This window comes from Salvia splendens, chromosome 11, assembly GCF_004379255.2.
Source record: "Salvia splendens isolate huo1 chromosome 11, SspV2, whole genome shotgun sequence".
Lineage (NCBI taxonomy): Eukaryota > Viridiplantae > Streptophyta > Magnoliopsida > Lamiales > Lamiaceae > Salvia > Salvia splendens.
Window position 1 is genome coordinate 12,893,840 of NC_056042.1, and position 14,110 is coordinate 12,907,949.

The following is a 14,110-nucleotide window of genomic DNA, read 5'->3' on the forward strand; positions in this document are numbered from 1 at the left end:
ATTAATCAAGAAAGCTGCTGCAGAAACAACCTCTGCCCAGAACTGCTTCCCAACACCAGATGAAGACAACAAGCACCTGACTCTCTCCATCAACGTTCTATTCATTCTCTCCGCCACCCCATTCTGTTGGGGGTTGGCAGGAACAATCTTATGCCGTTTAATGCCATTATCTTGGCAAAAAACATCAAACTCTTTAGATAAATACTCCAAACCATTGTCTGTTCTAAGATCTTTGGAGATCTTGAATGTATTGAAGGCCTCTGACTTTTCTTTCAAGATGTATACCCATACTTTCCTAGAAAAGTCAACAATAATCGACATATAGTACCTTCCTCCACCCAAACTCTTCACCGGTGCAGGCCCCCACAAATCTGAATGAATATAATCCAGTGGAAAGGTTGAAGAGTGTTTACCTGTTGGAAAAGAGAGTTTCTTAGCCTGTCACATGGCCCCATCACTTCACCTTTTGCAACATCAATCAGCTTCTTCTGGACCAATGCTTTGAGAGTGCCTTCAGCTGGATGTCCTAGCTTGTGATGCCAACTTCTGATATCAGTTTTCACAGTTGCATGAGATTCTCCAGAGATAGTTGTTTCCTGCAAGTAGTAGAGACTACTCATTCTCTTGGCCACCATCATAACTTCCTTGCCTTTACAGACTCTCATTTCCCCATTTTCTGAAATAAACAGATATCCCTTATTCTCTAATGTTCCAAGAGAAATAAGATTCCTCCTACTTCTGGTATGAATCTCACATAAAAAAGAATTCTAACCGAGCTATCATGCATTCTCAGCTTATTGCTCCCAATCCCTCTGATACAACATGTGTTGTTATTTCCTAACAGCATAAATCCTTTACACTCTTCAAGATCAAGAAACCAATCCTTGTTGGGACACATGTGGAAGGAGCAGCCTGAATCCATGATCCATAGACTCCTATTCCCCTTATCCATTACATTCATCACCTCTGCAGACTCATCACCATCGCTGCTGATCACATTACTATGGGGTGTTTGAGACTCAGCAGCTTGCTTCTTTTTCCATCCATAGCAGTCCTTTTTCAAGTGGCCTGACTTTTTGCACCAATGGAAAGAGCGGGTCTCCTTCACACCAGATCCATCAGTCTTTGTGTCCTCCACTTTCTTCTTGAATTTTTTCTTGTGGAAATTTTTGATATTAAGAGATTCAGGCTGAGAATCTTGGCGCTTGATAGACCCCTTTTGCAACTCCTTTGCCATGAGAGCAGAATGAACTTCAGCTAATGTGATAGGCTTGTCACGGCCATAAAGAATAGCATCCTGCATCTGATCATATGAGTTGGGCAAAGCATTCAAGCCCAGACCGCCATGTCTTCATCGCTGATCTTTACGTCAACCGCTTCAAGATCATCAATTGATTTGCAGAAGTCTTCAAGCTGCTCAACTATAAACTTCATCAAGCTTTTTTAGGATACCAGCAGCCGTGGTTTCGACTTAAACTTCACGTAGCACTTTGTCACCCAAGCATAGAATGACGGCGCTATGGGCCTTCAATTGCATCTCCTCAAACTTAGCCTGAGCCTTCTCATCTAGCGCAGGCGCTTTTCCTTTGCCATCAGCTTCTGCAGGAGTTAGCACCGCGGCTAAACCTTGTTGAATGAGGACTTCCCTCATCTTCATCTTCCATAGGCCATAGTCATTTTTCCCCGTGAACTTTTCTGCTTCAAGACGAGCAGCCATTGCAGCTATTGATCGTTCTTGAATTCCCAGCGGACGGCGCCAATTGTTGAAGTATCAAAGCAATATGAACGAACAAGAAATGGGGTTTGTAGTATAGAAGATGAACTAGAATGAATCTTGAAAGAGGAAGATCTTATTGAAGGATTCTTGAAGTGTTTACAACTATCTCAACTCTAAATAAAGTAACAAAACACTACACTATTTGTACTAGAGGTTGAGTGAAAGAGTTCACAAAAACCATTACAACCGGAAGAGGAAACCGCCTTCCAACGGCTATCTTCCACAACTAACTTTCAAACTTTCTTAATCAGTTACAAGACTTCCCTCAGCCTCTCCCATGCACCCTCACGTTGCTATGCTCAGTCACCATGCTTTTATAGCTTAACAGTTTGATAACTAGAGTCATTCTTTGATAAATGATCACTTTGAGTCAGACTCAGTAGAATTTGATCAATCATTTTTTTATGTCGTTAAGGCGGAGAACTGAACCAAGAATTCACCCCTCACGTGCAAAATTATAGAAGATCCCATTTAAGATCAAACAATACCATTGAAATTGGGTATGATTGTATGTTTGATAGGCTGTTACAGTGATATCATCTACCATACAAGGAATATCAATGAACCCGATAATTGCAATTGCTCAGGATATCCTTTTTTAGCTTATAGGATCTATTTTTTAGTTTGTACTAATATGTCCTATATACTCTCCATGTCCCAACTAATACGACACACTTTCCTTTTTAGTTTATCACAATCAAGATCAACATTTCTATTTTTGGTAATTCTCTCTCCAATTAATACACCCAACCATTTTTTTCTCTATTCAATTGAATATCCAACTCTCTTTCTCTCTCCGTTTAATACTTACATTAGAGCATCTCCAATGGCGGACGTCCGGTCGGACGTCCGCGACAGGCGACCGGGACGTCCGCCATTGTGGCGTCAAAGGTCGGATACGGAAATCCCGTGAGGACGTCGGGTGTCCTCGGACGTGCAGGCGACGGGCGGGCGGACGTCCGCCATTGTGGAGTGGGTCGGACGTCCGGTAATTTTTTTTTTTAAACTCTATATATACGGCTCGTTGAAGGGCGGATTGTGCAGGGGATGTCCTAGTGACGTGGCAGTGGGATGGGAAGTCCTAGTGACGTGGCAGGAGGTGTTTTTGGGATGTCCTAGTGGATGTCCGAGTGGGACATCCGCCCACTGGAGATGCTCTTACTCTTTCTCACTCCAATAAACCACGTTAACCAACAACTCTTAAAATCTCGTGTTAACTAAGAAATGTGTCATCTTAGCGAGGACGGAGGGAGTATAAACATACTCCCTCCGTCCCACAAGATTATGCACTGTGGATTGGACACGTGTTTTAATTCACAATTGATAAAGTAAGAGAGAATTAAAGAGAAAAAGTAATTATAGTATTGTTATTAGAGAATGAGCCTCACCTCATAGAGAAAAAATAGTTTCCAAATATAGAAAATGCATATTCTTGTGAGATGAATTAAAAAATAAAGAGTGCAGTGCAGATTTTTGTGGAACGAAGGAAGTATTAAATTATCTTTGAAAAATAAATAAAGAAGGATATTATATGTACAATAAAATTTAGAATAATAAATAATTTTATTTGTAATAACAAGAATATACTTGGCAAAAAATTGTAAAATTTAGAATAATAAATAATTTTATTTGTAATAACAAGAATATACTTGGCAAAAAATTGTAAAATTGAGAATTTCCGTAATCTCTATATAGATTTATATTATGTCATTAATCAGCTCAAAATTATCATTTTATGAATTCATAATCATGAAACAACCAATCAACCCATTCAAAAAGACTAAATAAGGAGTAGTACAATAATTAAAGAGGGAACTGTAGATAATACCATACCAAACAAAATTTTAGAACACAAGTAAAAGGGAAATACCTCAATTCACACATGAACAGAACACCTGGATTTTCTTATCCAGAAAAACACAAAGATATGAAAAGACACAGGCTAAATTTTCTGCTACATCATCAACAAGCACCACACCACTATCAAAAGTAGGGTAAAAAACAAAATGTGGACTTTGCCTACAGATAAACTGAAAATCATTCCACTAAACCTAACTGTAGAGAAGTTGCTATATATATCATCAAGCATATGCAACACTATTCTATCTCAACCTAAATTTTAATGGAGTCTCTATCAGCCCTACATAAATACTGTGATGACATATCAAGAAAATGATCATCACTGTTTAGATCAGAGTGTCACTTCCCAGTGAACTTGTAATAGGCATATATTCCTGAGCCAGCGAAGCAGATGAGCTGCCCGGTCACATTCAGCTGCAGGAAGGGGAGTTAGCCGTTAGTGTAAGGATTAAACGAGCTATTAGAGAGACCGGTGTGAGTAAATAGAGACTGCACTTACTAAATCCAATGCCAGCCCACCAAAAATCGCCCAGCCTAAAGCGATAGTGAAGAAGTCCTACATTACAGGAAAACATGTAGCTTAGCATAGTGTGATAGATATATGTGGATAGGATGAGCTCCACCACATAATGTGCAGCAACTCAGATAGTGGTAAATGTCTGATAATGGAAAGCTATCATAGGAGAGTTGACTGCATGATTTTTCATCATTGACATATGAGATTTAATCAAGTGCAAAAGAATCAAGAATGACAGATTTGTGTTCCACCACTTTTATTTGTGAAAATTTATCAAGGCATCAGCTCACTAATGTAATTGTGTAAGATTGCATTGACCATAAACTACAACAGGCTAAACTAAAGAACATTAAAAAGATTGGAACAAACCTTCAAGTTACCACAGATTGTCTGCGTTAGAGCAGAATTCAGAGTCGTGTTGAGGAATACGGTGTAGTTGAGGATGAATGCCAGTATGCAAGAAAAGAACAATACTACCTGAAATCAGAAGAGTTGAATCATGAAGGGTAACCACAACCGGAAAATGAGTATTTGTGTCACTTAGTAAAAAGGGTAACCACAACCGGAAAATGAGTATTTGTGTCACTTAGTAAAATTTAAGACTCGAAAGACAAGATAGCAGTACAATATGCTGATCCACCATTCTGTACTTAATAGGACAGTGAGGATGCACCTGGAACAGAATCCTTTCTCAATATGCATAATCATGTCATTACAGTAAAGATCATTGGAACGGTAGAATCAATAAATAACTGCTTAAAATGATTACTAAGTACAATGACAACATTATAAGTTGATGGAAACAAAAAGAGAGCAGTAGAAACTGAATATGCAATGGAGAGAAGCTAGTCATCCAATATTACCAGGAATCCCGGAGAGAGCAAATACTGGAAATTCATTGTCGTCTTAATGTCACCTTGTATAAAGATCCAAACCAGTAAAACTGGTCCGCACAAAACTCCTGTACCAGAAAAAGGTAAATTACAACATGTATATTAAAAGATGGTAAATACAAAGTTGTGGTTATGCACCATTGCACCACATTAGGCCAAAGCTGTTGAGACCAGTAGTTTTCCCTGCGTAGAATCCAGTATCAGCAACATCAAAGCCAGGAATGATGCAGCAGCTAAAACAAGATTAGGATGAAAAAAGAAGCGTTACCAATGCGAGATATGGTTGTGAGATACACTGCTGTTGATATGTTGGCTAACACCACCACTAGATAGCCATAGGAGTCGAAAGACATGTCATGGGCTCCCGCAACAAAAGCACCTAACAGAACTATTACCACACTGGCAAAACCTAAATTATTCGATGGAATTACGTGTTTATAAGGGTGTTGAGAATAATAGGATGTTTACCTTCCAAGAACAGGACGGCTATACCTCTGCCCTGCAAAGATGAACTCGATCACCATTGTAAAGAAAACCGTAGTTCTCCTTAAGGTTGTATACATCGGTACATTTACCCCCCGAACAGCCTCCATGGAGGCTAGCTTTCAAAGAAACAAACGAAAAATGTGAGCAACTCAGTGAAAAACTAACTAGTCATGACTGGGAAAAGTTATTACCATGTAAAATAAATAGGTCATAGAAAGAGGTGAAGTTTTGATCAATGTCTTTATCGATACCAATGTTCCAAAACTATCACCGAGTGCTCCAGATTCATTCGAACTAAACGATATAAGCTTTAACCGCCTTAATACGTAGAGAAGAAAGCATGATGATATCATCTATACACAAAACAAAATGAATAGTCTGTTATCCAATCAATCTCTGAAGAAAATAAGAAATCACCAAATTAAAACGAGCAATTAAGATTTTACCTGGCAAAGGGTGATGACATTGGCACAAGGGAAGCGGTATGAAGAAAGAGCAGCTTTATTGAACATCACCAACAGCACTGCAAAAAATCAAATTATCCTAGTTTTTGAATATTTTGGGGCTATTAACATATCAAATCAATCCAAAACAAAATCATAAACATTAAGCATCCTTTTTATCATCAAATTCATCTATAGCAGTTCCGATCTCAGTCACAGCAAAACATGTGAAATTGAAATCATCGAAATTGAAGAAATTACCGGCGCATGCCATATAAGAGGTGGCGGCATAAGCACCGGCCTTAGAGATGGCGGAGACTTTCAACTGCTTCTCGTCCGCTTCCTCCGGAGCTGAATCCATCGCAGTGATCGGAAGATATCCACCGCTCGTCGATTTCGTCGTCATAAAATTGCCTTCCGATTCTGATAAGGCACTGAAAAAGTCTAGAATCTAAATTTTTTTTGCGAATGATTGAAAAATCATGGCTGTTGAGGTATATAGCAGTTGGCAGTTGCTCCAACTGTAATCGGATTGAATAAAATGTTGGTCATTTAAGCAATCTGCATGTGATCTGCATTTTAGAATCTGATTTGGTTAATCTCTGCTACCAGAAAAAGGAAGCTGGACTTCATATAACGGTTGCAATTTTTGCTACATTTTTATATTTTACTTTTCAACCAATCATTCAGTCCAAATTAACTTAATCAAATTCCGATTACAAAAAAATAATATTTCCATTCCTACTTTACTTTCACAATCTTTCCCAACTTTTCATTTCTCCTATTTTATTTTCACTCTACTTTAATCAATAAACAACAATTTTCTTATACTTAAAAAGAAAAACTTTTGGGACAAAGAAAGTTAAAATTTACTATGTCAAATTTTTAGCTACTATGATGAGATTTTAAAATGATCCCTCTGTCCCATTTTAAGTGAGACATTTCTATTCCGACACAAGATTTTATATAGTATTGTTTTGTGAGTTAAGTAAAGAGAATAAAGTAAGAGAGATAGAAAAAGTAGAGAGAGTGATATTTCTATTTTTCGAAATATGTCATTTAGAGTGGGACATCCCAAAAAAGAAAATGATTTATTTAGAGTGGGACGGAGGGAGTCTGAAACTATGAATTTTCAATTTTTGTCAATTTTTTATCGATGAACAACGCTCTTAAAGATGGTAATCGGGAGAGGCATTGTATGGAAGATACAACATGGTGGCAAAGTTGTAGAGAGTAGGAATATTTCTTTGTTGTATGTTTTGGATGTTACAGCAGCCCCATTTATAGGGCAACACAATCATGGGGTACATCCCCCTTCATTCTAGGAACTACTCAATATTAATTATTCTCCTAGGAAATGTATTAGTATTAATTGATACAACAATTACCAATTAGTTGGTAAATGCTACTAGCCGTTAGGCATTCTTTAAGAGCAGGCAATTGTTGATACGGCACAAGGCAATTATTGATACGACACAAAAGTCCAACATGAATACACATTAAATTAATGGGTTTTAGTTAAGCTTCATTGAGTTCATATTCTTATCGGGTTGACCCATTAGAAACTCAATAATTTTGGATTGAGTACAGGTTGAGTTGAGCTGAGTTGGGTTCGAGTAGCCAATTAAAATTAATATATTATTTTATTTTTAAAAATTATAGTAGTACTTTAGTTTTATTCTCTAAGTTCGTGCAAATTAGGTTTAAATCGTGTTAATCAAGTTTTGGTTGTGAAAATTAGGTTTAGACATCAGGTTTAATCGTAATATCAGGTTTTAATTGTGCAATATCATATCCGGGTCGTTATCGTGTCGTTAATGAGTTTGTATCGTTGTGCACGGAATGTGTTTGGGTTTAAAGGTAGCAAGTCAGATTTTTGTTCGGGTTGAGAATTTCCATAACAAGTCAAATTCGGTTTAGACCCTACTGGGTTAGGTCATTATTAGAAACCTAGTAATGACCCAACCTGCATGATTAGTCACCTCCGTTTTTTGGTATACTCAACGCGACATTGTTTCAGTATCATAAAAACATAATTTTATATATAGATAAGATAATTATGAAAAACAGGAAGTTGTCATTTATTGATATTTTGTTTTTAAATCTTACATCATCCATCCCATTAAATATTCAACATGAAATTTTACATTGTGTTATTTTGTGAATTAAATAAAAAGAAAATAAAGTAAAGACAGTGCTGTTTCATTTTAGAAAATACGTTAATTTAAGTGAGATAATTTTTTTTTTAAAAATTACATTTAGTAGGACGAATAAATTATAAAATTAACCAATATATGATCAATTAACTGATGATTATCTCTTAAAAAAACTAATTGATTTCTTACTTTTTGACTAAATTTTGTCTTGGCCTAATAATCAATAATTTGTACTTAAAATAATAAGGATAAAAGCTAGAGTCACTCGGCAGTCGTGTCGTTATTTTTTTAGTAGTGTGCAAATTGGATTATACTCAATTTTTATAAAAACGTGTATCACACACACGTGCGATACACAATTCAATTGTTATTTTATTGCACTAACTCAAAATTGGGAATTCATATTTTATAAAATGGGAAACAATATCAGTATATCAACATCAAAATTCACAAATGTATAAAATAAAGTTTTATAATAGCAATAAAACTTACAGACTAAAGTCCAATTTTAGTCCCTTACATTTGGCCTAAAATTCTTTTTGGTCCTTTACATTAAGTTTATGACCTTTTGGTCCCTAACATATTGTTTTGTTACCTTTTTGGTCCCAAACATATTGTTTTGGTCCAAAATAACCATTTTCTGTTAAAATTAATAGTCAAAATGTTTGATCAATTTAATAACTTAATTATAATCTAGGACTAAAGTTTAATTTTGGTCCCGTACATTTTCCATAAAATTCTTTTCGGGTCCCATATATTAAGTTTGTGACCTTGTTTGAGACTAAAATGTACCAAAACAATATGTTAGGGACCAAAATGTCACAAACTTAATGTAAAGGACCAAAACGAATTTTAGGCCAAATATATGGGACCAAAATTGGACTTTAGTCAAACTTATATAATCAAATAAGTTGATTATAAAGTCAAACATACTCTTTTTACCTCATCTTTTATTTTTATTCTCAGTAAGAAGTACGGTACATAATATGAGCCGCAAAGGAAAATGAACGATTCTAAAAAAAAAGACAACTTTGTGTGAGATATGAACTCAATATATTGTAAAACTGTCATGGAAACTGTAAACTTGTTTAGAAAAAAAGAAAATTTAAAATAAAATAAATAGCTCAAACACATATTAAGTTAGCATATCTTTCCCATAATAATTAGTTTTTTTTTCCAAGTTAGGATATTTAGCATTATAAATAAGGGACATTGTTATTCCTTTCAATCGTTCAAGACATATCAAATTATCTATTTTTTCTTTTACGTTTTTTTGCACTTTATTTCTATATCAGTTCTCGGTTGATCGATAGACTTTGCTACCGCGACTTCCTTTCTTTGTTCTACATTATGTTAAGGGATTTACCCTTAACAATTTGTGCTTTCATTGCGTTCTCATCCTCTATCCACGTATTCCAACGAGGAAATCATTCTATCTTCCCTATGTGACCGGATAATGGCTGTCTGCAACAGATTAAAAAAGAGATTGGATGTGATTGGCGAACAACAGCCACCGACTGATGCATATGGACAACAACCCTATGCGAGTTTCGATTCGTCCGTTCAACAGCCCCGACAGCCTGATTATTACATGGAGTGGCAACAGCTTCCCACCCAATAATCCTGGGAGTTGTGCCCACCTAATCGGGGGCTGCCTTATGGTGTGCCGCAATACAGTTCATCTGTCTATTTACCCCTTACGCCCTATCACCAACAGGGAGACCTAGATAGGCAACCAACGTTGCATCTGAACGCTTACCCATCGAACGGTCGTCACGCACCACCTGAATACCTGCCGACTATCCTCCAACCCACCACAACCCTACCACCATGACTACCCACAGCCTTCACACACCTACATAGATTCATATGTGCATCCGCAATGTTCCTACACCAGATATCATCCGTGGTAGCATGAATATCAGCCCACGCACCCCTCCGTCCCAGCTGCAGCTGCCACGATCGGATCGCCTGCTGTAGCCACCACATCCACAGCCTCCCTCATTCTCGCCCTACCGTTCTTGTAACACCCCACTTTTTGAACCCCAATTTTTGAACCCTAAATCTTTTTGCATTTAATGCTTTTATTGCCTTCAAGTTTGTGAATTAAATATCGAGTGGAATTTTTGTTTGATATTTTGTGACCTAGTTTTGAGTTGGTGTTTTGACTGTGCGTTTACTAAGTCAACTTACGTGACGTGACTGTTTGAATAATTGATGCGGGGTGAATTTATTTGTTTTTCGAATATTTGATAACTTGTCTTTGAGCTCGAATTAGAGATGGTGAAATCACAACTAGATTTTAATAATTCCTTTCCATGAGGAATATTTGTTGGATTCAATTCCATGTTGGATCCGATAAATAAATAATACAAATTCAATCTTGTAGAAAATAAATTGTTGGCTACATAATTAATATAAATTACAAAAGGGTCTTGGGTGGCTGGAATTAATCGAGATAACCTAAGCTTCTATTTGAGAAAATTTTATAATCTTAACTATAAAAATAAATCGAAGTTGTAGGATGCATGCATCTTATTTTATTTGAATTCATTGTGGTGATCTATGTTTTATTTTAAATTCTAAATGTGATATCTCGCAAGCGAATCGTGATCGCAAGTGAAAGAAAATAATTTCGGATTAAGCACTTGAGGTGAGCTTTCTTTTAAATAAGGACAATGCCCTAACTATTTTTATCGATGGGAATGAAGCGTGAAAATGTTTATCATGTAGTATTTTGGTTTTTAACGTGCCTATCTGAAATGGCTTTGCCATTTATTATTTAAATCGAATTCGGATACTTGTAGGGCCGCAAACCCTACTTGGATTAGGAAACACCTATGGTAGACTGTGTGCCAGCGTACGGGTTGGTCGGTCTAGTGACTTGGTTCGTGGCCACATTCCATGTCATGTATGTGCAGATATGGTTGATGTCTATGAGAAAATGGTCGGCTGACCGCGATTTTTGAATGATGAAATATCTTGGTGCCTCGGGCATTTCTAAAGCTAAAACCCCGATGGTTACCTGAAATTGGCATGATAAATATAAATATTTTTGATAAACTGATTTCGGCACAAGTCCACAGAGTATTTTATAGTACTCAACTCTGCATGTGTTTTCTTTATGTGCAGGTTGAGAGGCGACGAGCATTTGGTTGTCCTTGAACCCTTATAAAGAGTTTAAGGACAACCAAACAAGACATCAATTTTATTTGCTCAACACTATCCAATACTCGTCGCCACTCAACCTGCACAGAAGGAAAACATATGCAGGGCTGAGTACTCTAAAATACTCAGTGAACTTATACTAAAAACATTTTATCAAAAATGTTTATATTTATCATGTCAATTTCAGGTAACCATCGAGATTTCAGCTTTAGGAATGCTCGAAGCACCAAAATATTTCACCATTCAAAAATCGCGGTCGACCGACCATTTTCTCATAGACGTCAACCATATCAGCGCATACATGACATGGAATGTGGCCACAAACCAAGTCACTAGACCGACCAACCCGTACGCTGGCACACGGTCTACCATAGATGTGCACTAATCCAAGTAAGGTTTGTGGCCCTACAAAGACCCGAATTCGATTTAAATAACAAAAGGCAACGCCATTTCAGATAGGCACATTAAAAAACAAAATACGGCATGATAAACATTTTCATGTTTCATTACCATCGATAAAAATAGTTAGGACATTGTCTTTATTTAAAAGAAAGTCCACCTCAAGTGCTTAATCCGAAATTATTTTCTTTCCCTTGCGATCATGATTCGCTTGTGAGATATCACATTTAGAATTTAAAATAATACATAGATCACCACAAGGAATTCAAATAAAATAAGATGCATGCATCCTACGGCTTCAATTTATTTTTATTGTTAAGAGTACAAAATTTTCCTAATTACAAGCTTAGGTTATCTCGATTAATTCCCGAAAGAAAAGAAGTGAAACTATTACTCCCCTATCCATAAATAACTGTTGACCCAAAATACTCCACCCCAATTACACGTACGACACACCATCTGTTTTAAAACAAACATCAAAAGAATATAAGGATCATAATAATTAAAACTCACATGCTCCCTTTTCCAAAATACACGTACCGTACACTCCCCATTCCCATTTTAAATTAGAGTGAACTACATAAATGATATTTGATCTTTAACTTTCGCACATAAATGATAGCTAATCTTTATTTTATATAGTTTTTGGTACCTATAAATCACATTTTTGGTACCTGATGCAATTTTTCACTCCAAAATACCTTCTAAACAAATACATTTTCCCATTTGTGTCATATAGGATATTTTGGGCATACACAATATTGATACCAAAAGTAATATTATAATATCTTCTCTCATTCTCCTCACTCTTTATAGTATTATTATTAATCAATATTAATATTATTATTTTGATATTATAAATTAATAATTAATTTACTTTTAATATCATTCAAATATACTTAATTAAAATTAAAATTATAATTATATTAAACTACTAAAAACTACTATTAATTAATAAACAATTATAGTAAAATTTTTTAAATTATGAATCATATAATATTATATAATAATAATATATTATTATTATTCTATACTATAATATTAAATTAATAGTTTAATTTAAAATTGTGAATTGTATTCATAATGATATAAATAATTGAATATTTTTAGGTGTTTTAACCCTAAAATGAGTATAAAATAATTTAATTTAAAATATTCAATTAATTTAATTAGTTTAAATAATTAATTTAGTTAGGTATTATTTTCTTGATTTATATTATATATGCAATTAGATGTATGTATAAAACACTAAAAGACACTAAAAGAAAAGAAGAAAAAAAGAGGAAAAAAAGAGAAATAAGGAGAAAAAAAAAGGAAGATAAAATACTAAAAAGGAAGAAGATAAAAGAAAGAAGAAGAAACTAAAAGAAGAAAAAAAGAGAAATAAGAAAGGACGAAAAAAGAAATCACATGTTCGTGGTACCATTTAATTGAAATTTATAAAAATATCCTTTATAACAAAAAAATCACATATTTAGTACTTAGAGTTATTTTTATCATGTGATACTAAAAACGATATAAAATAAAGATTAGTTACTATTTACGGGGAAAAATGAAAGATCATATATATTGTTATGTAGTTCACTACTTTAATTAAACACTACTCTCATTCCCTATAACACGTGTATACTCTCTTCAAAATACCCTTCTACCATCGACTATGAAAGTCAAACAACAAATAATAAGAATAAAGAAATAATAAAAAGGTCGAACAACAAAATACTTCCCTCCTCCATATAACTGACTGTCGGCTACTTCCTACCCAATTTGAAACTCAGTATATCCCTCCGCAAAAATCCCGTCGGCCATCTCTCAAATTCCAACACAAATTGAACAGATAATTAGAGCTTCGTCGCCCTCACCCACCGGCGCCGCTCCGGCGTCCCCGAAGATAAGTTCTTAATTTGGTTTCATGAATTAAAGTTCGGTTCTTTGTTATATATTGTTCGAATTAGTGATTTGCTTCGGTTACTGGTTTCATGAGGAAAGTGTATACCTTCAATTTGCAGATGGTAAATGAACAAACGGTGTCCTCCCTCGAGTTTAGTTTTCGATAATTCTATCACAGAAAAGTGGTTTTGAAAGCTTTGATTAGCAACAATTTGAGAATTTACCGCGATAGAGAATTGATGTTGAGAAGAACAGGGGTGAAATTGGCGTCTCTTTCGCTATTCCCTCTTCTGCCGAATTGCTTCACAGTGGCGAGTAGTTGAGAATTTCTCAATCGTGGAGTGTGTTGTATGTGGCGGCTGAGAGTGATTAGGGTAGAGGAGTGATATATAGCCGTGTATGGAGTGAGTAATTTTGGTGGTGATTGAGGTCTAATTTTTGGAAAGATTTCTTTGCAGGTTGCAGTGAAGGAGCGTGAGATGTGGGAGGGAGGAAATTTGGTGTTTGGTTGCTAAATCTGC

The 14,110-nt window shown here is 35.6% G+C and overlaps 1 protein-coding gene across 1 annotated transcript; it reads right to left on the reverse strand.

Annotated features, from left to right (window-relative positions):
* Nucleotides 1-3,619: 3,619 nt before the first annotated feature.
* On the reverse strand, nucleotides 3,620-6,634 carry LOC121754098 (UDP-N-acetylglucosamine transporter UGNT1-like). The gene is made up of 10 exons (XM_042149446.1): nucleotides 6,238-6,634; nucleotides 5,980-6,056; nucleotides 5,725-5,886; nucleotides 5,516-5,649; nucleotides 5,316-5,446; nucleotides 5,186-5,230; nucleotides 5,018-5,115; nucleotides 4,524-4,631; nucleotides 4,137-4,193; nucleotides 3,620-4,051 (listed from the first exon to the last, which is right to left on the reverse strand). Exons 1-10 carry the CDS (start codon nucleotides 6,380-6,382, stop codon nucleotides 3,977-3,979), a joined length of 1,032 nt encoding a protein of 343 aa, XP_042005380.1. The 5' UTR covers nucleotides 6,383-6,634; the 3' UTR covers nucleotides 3,620-3,976.
* Nucleotides 6,635-14,110: the final 7,476 nt, after the last annotated feature.

What these genes read in the sequence shown, in the direction of transcription:
- LOC121754098 (XM_042149446.1), bottom strand. Translation starts at nt 6,382, where the DNA reads ATGACGACGAAATCGACGAGCGGTGGATATCTTCCGATCACTGCGATG. An exon ending in TGGCCTAATGTGGTGCAATG is followed by an intron (nt 5,116 to 5,185) that starts GTGCATAACCAC and finishes TTTCTGGTACAG; the next exon opens with GAGTTTTGTGCGGACCAGTT. An exon ending in TGCTCTCTCCGGGATTCCTG is followed by an intron (nt 4,632 to 5,017) that starts GTAATATTGGAT and finishes TTCTGATTTCAG; the next exon opens with GTAGTATTGTTCTTTTCTTG.